The sequence below is a fragment of the Nomascus leucogenys genome, chromosome X (assembly GCF_006542625.1).
Source record: "Nomascus leucogenys isolate Asia chromosome X, Asia_NLE_v1, whole genome shotgun sequence".
Taxonomy (NCBI): domain Eukaryota; kingdom Metazoa; phylum Chordata; class Mammalia; order Primates; family Hylobatidae; genus Nomascus; species Nomascus leucogenys.
Genome location: NC_044406.1, coordinates 93,648,833 through 93,664,255, shown reverse-complemented (window position 1 = coordinate 93,664,255; position 15,423 = coordinate 93,648,833). Strand labels below are relative to the sequence as shown.

The 15,423-nt window shown below is 39.4% G+C and overlaps 1 protein-coding gene across 2 annotated transcripts in view; it reads left to right on the top strand.

Moving 5' to 3' along the window:
• The window catches only part of MORC4 (MORC family CW-type zinc finger 4), a 59,426-nt gene that overhangs the window by 31,847 nt on the left and 12,156 nt on the right, over positions 1–15,423 (top strand). For both annotated transcript variants that reach the window (XM_030807240.1, XM_030807239.1), the window contains exons 10-14: positions 5,646–5,744; positions 9,451–9,579; positions 10,913–10,981; positions 11,380–11,434; positions 12,817–12,992. In XM_030807240.1, coding sequence (XP_030663100.1) covers positions 5,646–5,744; positions 9,451–9,579; positions 10,913–10,981; positions 11,380–11,434; positions 12,817–12,992 — 528 coding nt within the window. The remainder of the gene's footprint in view (positions 1–5,645; positions 5,745–9,450; positions 9,580–10,912; positions 10,982–11,379; positions 11,435–12,816; positions 12,993–15,423) is intronic.

Here is a 15,423-nt window from a genome sequence, read left to right as displayed (position 1 = left end):
TCACTTTATTTCATTAATTTTATCTTCAATCACTGATTTCCTTTCTTCCACTTCATCAAATTGGCTATTGAAGCTTGTGTATGCCTCACGAAGTTCTCATACTATGGTTTTTAGCTCTATCAGGTCATTAAAGCTCTTCTCTACACTGGTTATTCTAATTAGCCATTCGTCTAACCTTTTTTCTAGGTTTTTAGCTTCCTTACGATGGGTTAGAACATTTTCCTTTTGCTCAGAGGGGTTTGTTATTACCCACCTTCTGAAGCCTACTTCTGTCAACTTGTCAAACTCATTCTCCATCCAGTTTTGTTCCCTTGCTGGCAAGGAGTTGTGTTCCTTTGGAGGAGAAGAGGTGTTCTGATTTTTGGAGTTTTCAGCCTTTCTGCTCTGGTTTCTCCTTATCTTTGTGGTTTTATCTACCTTTGGTCTTTGATGTTGGGGACCTACGGATGGGGTTTTGGTGTGGATGTCCCTTTTGTTGATGTTGATGCTATTCCTTTCTGTTTGTTAGTTTTCCTTCTAACAGACAGGCCCCTCAGCTGCAGGTCTGTTGGAGTTTGCTGGAGGTCCACTTCAGATGCTGTTTGCCTGAGTGTCATGAGCAGAGGCTGCAGAACAACAAATATTGCTGCCTGATCCTTCCTCTGGAAGCTTTGTCCCAGAGGGGCACTTGCCTGTATGAGGTGTCTGTTGGCCCCTACTGGGAAGTGTCTCCCAGTCAGGCTACACAGGGGTCAGGGACTTACTTGAGGAGGCAGTCTGTCCGTTATCGGAGCTTGAACGTTGTGCTTGGAGAGCCACTTCTTTCTTCAGAGCTGTCAGGCAGGGACGTTTCTGTCTGCAGAAGCTGTCTGCTGCCTTTTGTTCAGATATGCCCTGCCCCCAGAGGTGGAATCTAGAGAGGCAGTAGGCCTTGCTGAGCTGTGGTGAGTTCCGCCCAGTTCGAACTTCCCTGCTGCTTTGTGTACACTGTGAGCATAGAACCACCTACTCAAGCCTCAGCAGTGGCAGATGCCCCTCCCTCTGCCAAGCTCCCGTGTTCCAGGTCGATTTCAGACTGCTGCGCTAGCAGTGAGCAAGGCTCTGTGGGCGTGGCATCCGCCAAGCCAGGCAGAGGAGGGGACCTCCTGGTCTGCTGGTTGCGAAGACGGTGGGAAAAGTGCAGTATTTGGGCAGAAGTGTACTGCTTCTCCAGGTATAGTCACTCACAGCTTCCCTTGGCTAGGAAAGGGAAATCCCCCAACCTCTTGTGTTTCCCCATGAGGCGATGACCCGCCCTGCTTTGGCTTGCCCTCCGTGGGCTGCACCCACTCTTCAACCAGTCCCAGTGAGATGAACCAGGTACCTCAGTTGGAAATGCAGAAATCACCTGTCTTCTGCGTCGATCTCGCTGGGAGCTGTAGACTGGGGCTGTTTGTATTCAGCCAGCTTGGAAGTGCTCGCTTTATCTTTTCAAAGAGTATTTTGTGTGACTGAATGCTCTGACCTTTTGATTTTCTGAGATATTATCAAAAGATTGTCCAGCCCCAGCCTCAGCTTTTTCTCTAGAGCATACTTTCCTGACAGTGAATCTCTAAATTTTAGCATATTTTGCAATCTGGATGGGCTGAGAATTTCCCAAGTAATCAAGTCCTGGTTTCTTTTTGTTTAATAGTTCATTCTTCAATTTGTCTCTCTCCTCTTGCATTTTACATAAGCAGCAAGAAGATACCAGGCCACACCTTTAACACTTTTCCTGAAGATCTCCTCAGCTAAATTTCCAGTTTCATCATTTACAAGTTCTGTTTTCCACATAACTGTAGGACAGTTCTGCTAAGCTTTCTGCCACTGTGTAACAAGGATCATCTTCTCTAAAGTTTTCCAATAACATGTTTGTCACTTCCTTCTGAGCCTTCACTAGCAATGCCTTTAACATCCATATTTCTACCAATAGTCTGTTTACAATGATTTGGGTGTTCTCTAAGGTAATTTGTGTTTTCTCTACCATACTTTTCACTTCTTTCTGAGCCCTCATTAGTGAAAGCATTTATTAACATATATATTTCTACTAACGTCTGTTGAAGGCATTGTAGGTTTTTTTCTATCAAGCTTCTCAAAATTTTTGCAACCTCTGCCAATTGCCAATTCCAAAGCCACTTCCATATTTTTAGGTATTTGTTATAGTAGTACTCCTCTTCCAGGTACCATCTGCTACATTCTTTTTCATTATATCATATCTTTGTGAATCTGGATTTAATCCATTTACATTTAAAGTAATTACCGATAAGGAGTGACTTACTTCTGTCATTTGCCGTTTGTTTTCTGTGTCCCTTGTAGCTTTCTTTGCCCCTCATTTCCTACATTGCCGTCTTTTGTGTTTAGGTGATTTTTTTAATAGTGAAACATTTTAATTCCTTTCCCATTTCCTTTCGTGTATATTCTATAGCTATTTTCTTTGTGGTTATCATGGGAATTACATTTAATATCTTTTAAGTTATGACACTCTAATTTGGATTTATACTACCTTAACTTCAATTCCTTGCAAAAGTTCTGCTCCTTTAACAGCTCCATCACCATTCCTTTCAGTTGCTGATATCACAGAATTACATCTTTGTACATTGTGTGTCCAAAATCATAAATAATTTGTAATGGATTAGCCTTTTAAATTGTGTAGAAAACAAAATGAGGAGTTACAAACCGAAGTTACAATAATACTGGCTTGCAGACTTATAATTTTTATCTTTTCTTTTCTTTTCTTTTCTTTTTTTTTTTTTTGAGATGGAGTTTTGCTCTTGTTGCCCAGGTTGGAGTGCAATGGCACCATCTTGGCTCACTGCAACCTCCTCTTCCCGGTTCAAGCTATTCTCCTGCCTCAGCCTCCCACATAGCTGGGATTACAGGCATGCACCACCATGCCTAGCTACTTTTGTATTTTTTGTAGAGACAGCATTTCACCATGTTGGTCAGGCTAGTCTCGAACTCCTGACTTCAGGTGATCCACCTGCCTCGGCCTCTCAAAGTGCTGGGATTACAGGCATGAGCCACTGCACCTGGCCAATTTTTTTCTTTTAAATGTATTCTCTTAAATTATATAGAAAATAAGTGGAGTTACAAACTTCAAGGATTCCTTGAATGTAATATGTTGTTTCTCTCTTGGTGTTTATAAGATTCTCTCTTTGTCTTTGACTTTCATGGTTTGATTACAGTGTGTCTGGGTCTGAGTCTCTCTGAGTTCATCCTACTTGGAGTTAAGGTTGGATGTTTATATTCGTGTCTTTCATCAAATTTGAGAAGTTTTTGGCAATTATTTATTCAAATATTCTTTCTGTTCCTTTCTCTCTTCTCTTTCTGGGACTCTGCTAATGCATATGTTGGACCACTTATGGTGTCCTATGGGTCCCTTAGTTTTTGTTCACTTTTCTTCAATCTTTATTCTTTCTGCTCCTAATACTTGATAATTTCCATTTTTTATCTTCAAGTTCACTGATTCTTTTTTCTGTCTGATCAGATCTGCCTTTGAATTCCTGCAGTGGATTTTTCATTTCAGTTTTTAGAGCTCCAAACTTTGTTTTGGATTTCTTTTTAGGTTTATTATCTCTTTGCTGATTTTCTATTTTGCTTATGCATTGTTTTCTTGACTTTCTGCTCATCTTCATATAGTTTTTTTAGTATCTTTAAGACCGTTTTAAAATCTTTGTCGAGTTGATGTATCATCAGTTCTTTTTCAGGGGTGGTTTCTATTTTTTTCCTTTGAGTGGGCCACCCTGTCTTGTTTGTTTGTATGCCTCGTGACTTTTTGTTGTAAACTGAACATTTGAATCTAATAATGTGGTAACTCTGGAAACAAAATTCTCCTTTCCTATGGTTTGCTGGGGGGTTTTTTTGTTGTTGTTGTTGTTGTTTTTGTTATGTTGTAGGCTTTCTCTGTGCCAAGGATTAACCTGAGAAGTAAGTTTAAGGTCTTTTCAGTTCTTTTCTCAGCTTGCATTTTTTTCTGGGCATTCACAGTGGCTTTCTAATTTTCCCCATATGTGCAATTGCTTTTGAATGTCCTTGTCTTTATGTCTGGCTCACAAAAGGGGGAAAATAGAGAAATAGAGGAGGAAAAAAAGATGCCAGTTTTGAATCCTCTGGATGTCACTTCAGCTGGAGGAGTAGAGGGTTGAAACAATGGGGGAGGTTCAACAACAATGGTCTCTTGCCTTTTTGTCTTCACGTCTGTGATCAGAAGCAGCAAGCAGTGATCAGAGGATAGAATTGCAATATTTGGAGGACAGTGTCCTTTTTGCCCACACTGGCTCCTACAAGTTGCTCTTGGAACACATAGAGGGTTGCTTGCCACAGGGCTGGGAGTGGGGAATGGGTAGCTATTACTGAGCTAAGAACTGAAACTGACCAAAATTAACCACAATTTACCATCCAAGCCTTCCCCTGGAAATTGCAAACTTTCCAGTAGACTCCAGAGTTTCAAAATAGTTACATCATGCAGCTTTTGCTACTGCAGTTGTTGTATATGTAAGGAGACAGCTTCCACATGCTTCTTATTCTGCCATCTTCCCATATGCCCATCTAATCTACTTCTTTTTAAAGTAGATTTTAAGTAGGTGTTTAAGAGGAAATGAGGAATAGTTCTTTATCTGTGAGTTGAGGGAAGGATATAGACATAGAGTAGGAACATTAATAGGTTGAAGGGGAATAAGAGTTTATAGGGGAGCTCATATATGATTATTTTAATCTTTTCTGTGTAGTGAGAATCTAATATGAATAAGGTGGAGATAAGGAAGAGTTTCTCTTAACAAGAGAAGAGCTCTGCAAAAACCTTGGGGAATGACCCAGGGGGCCAAGATATTAAAAAAACTCTGAATTCTAAGTGTACAGTTTTCCAGTTGTGTGTAGCTCTACATTAGGTTGTAATCTCAGGTTATGGAATTAAATAGGAATTAGTAATTCGAAAGTTGGAAGTTTTTAAAAGTAAAATTCAGGTTTTGATTTTTACAAATTACATTTTTGTTGACCCTGAGTCTACTGTTGTTCCTTTGGGGAGAGAAATAAAAGAGAAAGAGCAAAGGCTGGAACTCAGATACAGTCTCCAGTAACGGCTATGTGGTGGAATGTTGGAGTGCTTGTTCATGGGCACCATAATGCTGCTATGATCAGCATTTGGATGAAGAGGGACTATGTAGACATACTAGAGTTAATATTTGATTGATTTATAATAGATAGGGTACAGTATTTGATTGTCTGATTTTTACCTTGTTCTGAATTATCTACCTGTAGTCATCTGACAATCAAATAACTCCCCATCAACTTATCAATATTTGGCTGTATCCTATCTCTGCAGTTTGGTCCTCTGTCATAGTCTCTAATGTCAAGTTACCCACACACTCCATGATTCAGCAAGCCCTGAAAATTTGTAGAACTCTACTTTTTAGCACTTGTGACCATTTCACCTTTTCAACCAAAGTGACTGTTCAGTGTTACAACTTTGTCATTTTGACACGTAGCTTGCAAAGGCAATGGATTCCCATCTTGGTTTCTTAAAGTGTAGATGTTCAAAAATATGCCAGATACTCTAAATTATTGGTGTCTGTTAAATTGGAACTTTTCAAACATCAAAGAATTGTTCAACAAGTGCTAAACTTTGACATACTTCTTGCATTTTCTTTCAGGCTAACAATAAATGCCCTTGCCCAGAAGCTCAATGCTTACTGGAAGGAAAAAACATCTCGAGATAATTTTGAGACCTCAACTGTAGCCAGGCCAATATTGTAAGTAATAGATACAGAATATGAATGTATTAGGGGTAATATCCATAGATCAAATGGAAGGAACAAGGGTAATGTGTCCAGATTTGGTTCCTGCCGGTGGGTTCGTGGTGTCACTGACTTCAAGAATGAAGCTGCAGACCTTTGTGGTGAGTGTTACAGCTCTTAAAGATGGCACCGACCCAAAGAGTGAGCGGTAGCAAGGTTTATTGTGAACAGCGAAAGGACAAAGCTTCCACAGCTTGGAAGGGGACCTGAGTGGGTTGCCACTGCTTGCTGGGGTGGACAGCTTTTTTTCCCTTACTGTTCCCTCCCATGTTCCATTTCTGTCCTATCAGAGTGCCCTTTTTTCAGTCCTCTCTGCGATTGGCTACTTTTGGAATCCTGCTGATTGGTGCGTTTTACAGAGTGCTGATTGGTGCGTTTTACAATCATCTTGTAAGACAGGAAAGTTCCCCAAGTCCCCACTCAACCCAGGAAGTCCAGCTGGCCTCATCTCTCAGTAAGATGGTGCTTTCCACATCAGGAAGTTTAGTTGACTAAAAATAGGAACTCACAGGTACTAATTGCTTCATTCTGTAAACCTCTTCATTCTGCTTTAACACATTTACGGTCTGGATCATAAATGTGAAGAGTTTAGTACTGGTAGTGTGATATAGTAGAAGATGATGGCTATTTAAATCAAACATTCCTGGGTTGAAAATCTGGATCTGCTTTTTAATAGTTGGGTGAGCTTGGGTAAGTAAGTTACTTCACCTGTCTGAATATATTAACTTAGGTGACATACATTTTTAGCACAGTGACTGGCATATAGTAGGTGTTCAGACATGTTAGTAAACTTCCCCTTTTTTTATATTGCTAGTGAATATTGCTGGGACTGTACCAGTACTTGAGAGTAGGAATAGAGAACCAAGTATGTTAAAGAAAAGGTAGAATTTATTGACTCTAAGACAGGCAAGTCAGGTAAGGAGCATAATACAGAGGATCGAATGTGTACCAACACATACACAGTCAGTTACACCACCATCAAGACAAACATTAGAGTGGTAGAAGTTCTTTTTGGAGTAGGTACCTGTTATTTTAATGGAAATTATTAGGCAAATGTATGATATAAAATTTTATTTCTAATGCAACCTAATGGCTGTATGTATATCACCCTCTTCTTATTCTGAAGATCTCAGCTTATGGCCATCCTCCATAGTTTTCAAAGAAGTACAAACTAAGATGAGATGCCATTTTTTGCCTTTCAAATTAGCAGTGATTAATGCAATGAAACAGATGTTCACATACTGCTAGAGAGTGTGTGTGCTGGAAGCAGAACTGTAATAATGGTAATTATTGAACGCTTACTTATATGTCAGGCACTGTTCTAAGTTCTTTACATGCAGTGATTTATTTAATCATCACAACAACCCTACCTGTTAGATATTATTATTAGTTCTTTACAGATGTAGAGACTGATAACACCAAGAACTTAAGTAACTTGTCTAAGGTTAGACAAGCAGCAAGTGGTAGAACTAAGGTTCGAATATAGGTAATCAGGTCCTCTAAACCTAAGTTCTTAACTGCTACTCTCTTCTGGAGGGATGCAATGAGGGGAATGTAGTAAAGCCTCCTCAGCTACCAATTTCCTGAAAGCATGGGCTAAAAGCCTCTCCTGTCTGCCTGGATTGAAGGATCTACCATGATCTGCATGGAACCCAAAACAGAGGGTTGCTGCCTCTAAGCATGCCTATCCCTGAGAGAGTAATACTGGCACTCTGCAAGAGACTCTCCTGTGCATATGCATGTAGAACCAAAGCTAATAGGACCTTTCTTCTCCCCTCCCACTACTGCTGAAGCTACTTTTTACTGACTCTGGCTCTAAAGCAGTGGCTGTCTAGAAATATATAGACACCAGAGGTCAGGCCTGAGCTTAGAGCTTAGAGGTTGCAAGGCTGGAACAGCCTGGAGCTAGGAAATAGGAAGCTGTAGATCCAAAAATGTGTACAAACTTTCTTTGTTCAAACAGAGTTTTAAAAAAGAAGAGGGCATTGTATTTCATGGTAGAATTATGAGTGCCTTTTATTTTCTGTATATATTTCCCTATTTTCTAGTTTTTAATAATGAGCTTATATTACTTTTATATTTAGAAAAAAACACAATTTAAAGCCGGGCATGGTGGCTCATGCCTGTAATCCCAGCACTTTGGGAGGCCGGGGCAGGTGGATTGTTTGATCTCAGGAGTTCGAGACCAGCCTGGGCAACATGGTGAAACCCCGTCTCTACCAAAAGTACAAACATTAGCCAGATGTGGTGGCGCATGCCTGTAGTCCAATAGCTACCTGGGAGGCTGAGGTGGGAGGATTACTTGAGCCCAGGAGGCAGAGGTTGTAGTGAACTGAAATTGTGCCACTGCACTCCAGCCTGGGAGACAGAGTGAGACCCTGTCTAAAAGGAAAAAACAACAACAACAACAAGAAAAGTAAAAAGCACAATTTAAGATGTTAAGAAAATTATTGAACTAAGACATAAAAGAACTGCACCACTCTGTTGAAATATCTAGTATAAGAGTGTTGTGGGGTGGGGGGAGGGGGGAGGGACAGCATTAGGAGATATACCTAATGTAAATGACGAGTTAATGGGTGCAGCACACCAACATGGCACATGGATACATATGTAACAAACCTGCACATTGTGCACACGTACCCTAAAACTTAAAGTATAATAATAATAATAATAATAATAATAAAAAAGTATAAATATAACATGCATAAATCTCATCCTAGGCTAAATTACATGTTAGTGAAATTGGCTGAGGTGCCCCTCTTCTTGCTTTGTGTGTCTCTTCTCCAGCCGCCTTCATTCTCACTCTAGCCTGTCTTTTACACCTTAGGTACTGAGTACTTCTGTCATATAAGGGCCACTTTATTTCTCAGAGAAACAAATTCACTCTAAAGTGTAGGTAACTGAGGGGAATCAGAGTGGGTATGCATTTTAAGAGATGAACTGTGGAAGAGTTTTATCTTAATTTAACCCCATTGTTGTCTGGAGCCACCATTTCTAATTATGAAATTTAATCAAATTTATATTACTTTTTAAGATTAACTTCGGGAATATCAACCTAGTAAAATTTTGATTGAAGTATTATAAGCAAAGGGTTTTTCTTGAGAGGGAAATGAAAAGGAATAAGGAATCTCTGTAGGGAAATGGGGGAGATGTTTTAATGGCAATGCTTCCATGACTCCCATAAATGGATTTTAAGCCTGTTACATGATTAGACAGAAGCAAACAAAATGATTCTATGGGTTTTATTTCTTGGTAATATAGTAATAAACAGAATTTTTTCAAGTTAATAAATTTTAGAGTTAAAATTACCCTATTGTTTGCTTGGAACGAGAGCTACCAAGATAAATATTATTTAAAAAATGTTTCAATAGCTTTTGAGGTACAAGTGGTTTTTGGTTACAGGATAAATATTATTGACCTCTATAAAAGTAGCTCACCATGTTAATAATTGCTACTATTTTTCATATCCATATTTGCTATAGTTCTATCATTTTATCTATGAAGTTAAAAATATATACATTTGGGAACCGAGATGATAACATTCCCAACACATTTCATATATGAAATTAGGTTCTTTCTTTTTTAGGCTGCACCTTTCTAATGTAAGACAAAGCACAGAGCTAAGATATACACAGTCACACTTCCATTTTCCTTCATTCAGGAAGGTTCCTGACCAGACATGGGTTCAGTGTGATGAGTGTCTTAAATGGAGAAAGCTTCCTGGCAAGATTGATCCATCCATGTTACCTGCAAGATGGTTTTGTTATTATAATTCCCATCCAAAGTACAGGTAAGGTTCCAGGACTCAATCTTATGCTCAAGGTAACTCCTGATTTATCTCTATAGTCTAAAACATTTTTCATCTCAGGTTCATACCCTTCAGCCTGGCATTCAAGGCCCTGTACTGACTGACCCCAGCTTACCTATCTAGCCTTACATTTCGTGGTTATCTTAACACAAACTTTGTACTTGAGCCAGGGCTGTGGCTTCACTATTCCCTACACATGCCATGCTTACTGTCATGTCCATGACTTTGATAGTGTCATTCCTCTTGCTTGCAATGACTTTCTGCATTCCATTTGTCTGTCCTAATCACATTCATCTGGGCAGCAAGTGTTTTGTGTGATGCTTTTCCTGTTGACCATAGTTTACAGTGATTTTACTCTGATTTCCTCTGGTATTTGATTCTTGACATTTGTTCACATATTGTTTTGTACTTTTTGGATGTTTTTCACATATGTATCTTTGAAGAGCTTTGGCTCTTCAAGAGATTGTAAACTCTTCGAGACAAAGGACTTTACATTCCAGGTCAAGTCGATGATGTTCTTTATATGCTTCGTATTTGGAATCAGTGTTATACAGTAGTACCTGTACCTATTGTATATTCAGCGCTGTTTGTGTGTTTGTTTTCCTGATATACCATTATGTTTCTTGCAGCATCCAACATCTAAATAGTGTCTGGCATATCTGTGGGCATTAACTTTAAAAGTTTTTAAAAATTTGACTCAGTGGTCATATAGGTTCATAATAATAAGTCAGTGTGCTTCAATTCAGCTGTGACTTCCTTAAAATTCTTCTGGCAGGATAAATACTGATAGAAAGGTGCTAAAATGGGTATGCATTTTAGGGGAAAAATGTCTAAAATTGAAGAAGTTAAATAAACAAAGATTAGGTCTATAAATATAAGCATTTCCTCATAGTCTCTAGATATGCCCAAGTATCTTTCCATGGAGAGTAAATGAGATTGTGTAATTAGAATATGGAACTGAGTACTTAGAAGTCTTATTTTTGAATACTTTATCTTTTAGTACAGGAGAAATAACCTTGCAGGCCACTTTGCCCCTTTATAAACTGCGTATAATATAGCTGCCAATTATTGTTAAATTTTGTTTGTTTCTAGGATTACTTTTGACCACTGAATGTATTTTCCAGTACTCCTTTCAGTTTTTACTCCTAAAATACTCTTTCTCATGCTTTACATATAACAAGGTTTTATAATTTGATTGGGATCTGAACTCTGTAATGTTAGAGAGTTGTTAACCTGCATAGCTGTAAGGAAATTAAAAGGTAAAAGTGAAGGACCCAGTTTTTTTCCAAAGGATGATTTATTCTCTGTACTGCAGGAGATGCTCTGTTCCAGAGGAACAAGAACTCATTGATGAAGACCTGTGCTTGAGCAAAGCTAAGAAACAGTTGAGTATACATGAGATGGTGTTCTCTATCATAGGGTAGAGTAGCCTGACACTTCCTTGTAGGACAGGGGAGTTTTGAGAAGAGAGAATTTTTTTGGTTCTTAAATAATTTCCCTCCTCACCTCTCTGCTCTCCCAGTTCTTTATTCCTTCTGATCATCTCCTGAACGTCTCAACTAGTGATTGTCTTTAGTCTTTCTCCTTCTCTCTCTCTCTCTAGTGGGGCACTTGAAGTCTCACTTCAATAGCCTAGTTCAGAAAGGCACCCTCAGTTACTCAATGAGGCTCACAGTATTTGTAATTTGGAAGGAACATTATAACCTAAATCTACAATTGGCAGTCCATTTCAAACTGAGAAGTTTCATGAGTGAACTAAATAGCACTTTTATCTTCTCCTAGAGAACAAACTGTTGAGGAGAAGAAGAAGATGCCTATGGAAAATGAGAACCACCAGGTGAGAGGCAGTGCACACCCCTATTGTTCTCACACAACATTTTCCCCAGCAGAGAATATAAGTTGAAGGAAGCAGCAGTCTTGAAAGCTGCATAGAAATAACAAACCATTTCTTCTGGTGGTCTTCTTTTCATTGAATCTTTTGGTTTTGCTTTGCTCTGCTGTCACTGATGTTTAGATCACCAAAAGTAGAAGAGTCAAATTGTTTATCTTCCACATTTGGATTCAGTACTGACTCTGGACAGTATGAATGTCACATTCAATGTCACAGAATATTCAGGGTTGTGTTCCATCCTCATACAGGCTTCTCCTGTTAAGTGTCTGCTTTTCCTGTCTCTTTTCTTCTAGGATTCAGGGGTGATCCCTTCCTCCTTCCTCTTCGGAAGAAGGGGTGGTTGTTTGCACTCCTCCCCAATCCCTGCTTTCAGGCTGGCTGGCTTTATAAAAATTCTGCTGTTTTGAATTTTCAGGAGCACTGTCTCTCGGACATGGTTGCCCAGCTCCGGACGCTGAAGGGTGCAATAAGGTTGGCCGTCCTTTCAGGGACACTTCTTTCCTGACAGCCACCATAGCACCCATATATCTTCCCCTCCCAACCTTGCCTTTCTGCATGATTTCCCTCTTGACCCTCTTTCCAAGAGAGATCTGCTAGTCGCATGTTAGATTCACCTTCCACCCACTCAATCAGGGTAGGTCAGACTGGTGAGGATAGAGGCAATTTAATACTAATTCTTCTTCTGATATCCTGCCAAGACCCAGGCATATGAATAATCAGGTTTCATACCCTAATGCCTTGGTTTAATTGTCTGATGTAGAGATTGGTAGATTTCCTAGGACTGCCCTGTTCTCATTCAGTTTACCTCCCCTATATTTTCCCTCACCTTAATCATTCATACTATCTTCATGAGCTGGCTCTCCCACAAGATCCAGATGCATGTCTGTGTGTGTGTGTACTATGAATATATGTTAGTCTGTCGCATGTATTTCTCCCAAACTGGCACAGACACTTGCTGCAGGGCATTTTCCCACCATCCCTACCCTCATCATACATCTCAGGGGAGTGAAAACTCAGCCTTAAACTGGGTCACAAGAGAGAATTAGACAGTGATTAGGGGGCCCGGGTTTATATTGGGGGTGGGATAATTCTAGGAGCCAGTAAGTAAGTTGGGGGAGGTCTGTTTGGTGTCCTGCTGATAAGGTTAATAACTGAGTATGCCTGGGTTCGGTGTTCTAGTGTACATTACTGCCCACTGTTTGTTTTGTGTAGGAAACAGTTTCTTTTTATTTGGCCAAGCATTCTTTCCTAGCATCAGAAGGATTGACTCATCCTTTGGCATTTGGTTTGAATTTGAGACTTTTACAAATCATTTCTGTCTTTTATAGGTATTCAGTAATCCACCGAAGATCCTTACTGTTCAAGAAATGGCTGGATTGAATAACAAGACAATTGGATATGAGGGAATTCATAGCCCTAGTGTGCTTCCTTCTGGTGGAGAAGAAAGCAGATCACCATCTCTTCAACTTAAGCCTCTGGATTCCAGTGTTTTTCAGTTTTCCAGGTGACTAAAAAGCATGATCTCTTGTCAATAGTAAGCTTTAGGGTCTGTTTTCCTGTAGAGTAAATTGGTATGTTTTACCTTGTTTCTATTTTTTCTAAGGCCTAGCATGGAATTCAGAAGTAGAAGCACAATTTTAAGTTGATAGAATTGTGTGTTGCATGTACCTCCAGTTTTTCAGTATTATAACTGCTGTATCAGGTCTATAATTTTGAGGTGATCATTTGCTGATACTCTTTTTATGTATCATGTATTCACATTATACTGGGAATTGTGCAAGTGAAATAATAGACAAAATTTGAAAAGTGTAAAATACTACACAAATAAGGTAATGTTATAATGATAAGCATTGTTCCTTTTCTTCAGTGTATGGATATTGAAGTTCTCTGGGGCCTCATAGGCCTAGCACATGTTGACCACATACAAAAATAACTTAGATATTTGTGCCATTAGGTAAGCTTTATCATTTGTTGTTTCCTAGAATAAATTATTAGTATAAGTTTAGCATTGGACTTGTTCACCTTTTAGCACCTCATCAGTGTTATTTTGTGTCTTCATAACAAGAAGGAGCATAACTGTTCTTTTTCTTAGACATCAGGAGTATTTGAAGCACTGAAGGATATGACTGCCCCTTTACTCCCATGGGACTGAACTCAGTACTCCTAATTATGACTCCTTGCTTTCTCCTCTCTATTCTGCTTCTCACTCTTGCAGGGCCAAGCCATATAAGGCAGGGACATGGTTGCTCTCTAATAGTAGAAATGTCTGTGTTCATCAGTAATGTGACTATTATGTTTCGCTCTTGTTGCCCAGGCTGGAGTGCAATGGTGCGATCTTGGCTCACCACAACCTCCCCCTCCCGGGTTCAAGCGATTCTCCTGCCTCAGCCTCCCGAGTAGCTAGGATTACAGGCATGCACCACCACACCTGGCTAATTTTGTATTTTTAGTAGAGATGGGGTTTCTCCATGCTGGTCAGGCTGGTCTCGAACTCCCGACTTCAGGTGATTCACCCGCCTTGGCCTTCCAAAGTGCCGGGGTTACAGGAGTGAGCCACCATGCCCAGCCGAGAAGTGAACTTTTTAGTGACTATTTTCAGTTTGGATATCTTCTTAACATATTGTAGAATAGTCAGTGGAATACATAATAGGATAAAGTGACTCCTGGTTGGTTGGTTTGTTTTTCTCTTTGTTTCTGAGTTCGAGACCAGCCTGGACAACACAGCAAAATCTCATCTCTTAAAAAAAACAAAAAAACAATAGAACAGTGCCTTGGAATATAGTAGGTACTCAATAAGTAATGGTTGAATCTGAGTCATATATAAGAAGCAATTTCTAAGATTGAATTTTGTAGCAATGGGATAAGAAATAGAATCCAGCCTTAGTCTCAGGAGCTTGAGCCTAATTACACCGTTTCCATGCATACTTTTCCAACTCCCATTTTAGGTTGGGAGAGGTGCACTGTAAATGCTAAGTGTTTTTGAAGCACATTGTTACCTTTTTACCCTGGTCTCCTGGAGATGCTTATATATCACCATTGCTGCTGGAGTGTCAGGTGTCTTTGCTTTTGAAGACTATCCTTTCCCTACTATGAACACTTTTCCTTTTTTTCCAGTGTTTCTTTTATAACTCTGTAGTGGATTTTTGGTAACCTCAAGGAGATTACAAATGCTAATTTATATACTTATTTTATGAATGCAGTACAATAGAACTTCCATTGGGTGGCATACTTCATCAGTCTCTATTGGAATTTTTGTATGAGTCTTTATGGGTTGCTATATTGAGAGTGAGGCTTTGGCTGTAGAGGACAGGTAAAGTACATTGGCCATTCATGTGTAATTTTAATTTATTGAGAATAAAATTATTTCAAGAGAAAGAGAAACATAAGAGGTATGTGATAGTTGCTGTTGCTAATGTCATATATGTTACATAAGATCAGTAAATGATGATTGTGTCATTTCAAGTTACACTTTTCGAGGGAATCACATTGATTGGGCTGAGACTACCTTTTTATGGGGGAAAATGGAGTTACTCAAGAGTCTAGTAAAATATATAGGATTTCTGATAAAACATTAAGGTTTAATCAAGAGTTACAAAGGTCTTCTGTTATTATCAGCATAGGAAGCTGATAAGAGTCCTTGGGTCATGTAGTTCAGCTTACTAACTCTAGATAAAATAAAACCTACAGTATCCAAGAAAACTTTTAAGTTCTAGTGGGTAGTTTAGCAGGGGCTCCACAGGTGTCACTGGAAACAGCTTTGTGAGTCCCACAAATCTAGCAAGGGGAGGACAGGACCTGCAATAAAGAATAGGTTCCATCAGTATGTAAGCAGGTATAACCTTTTTGGGGAAGACAGCTTATTTCTGTTAAAGGAAATAATCCCTTTCTATTTGTTCATCCTACATGTATAATCGTGCCACATAATGACATATTGG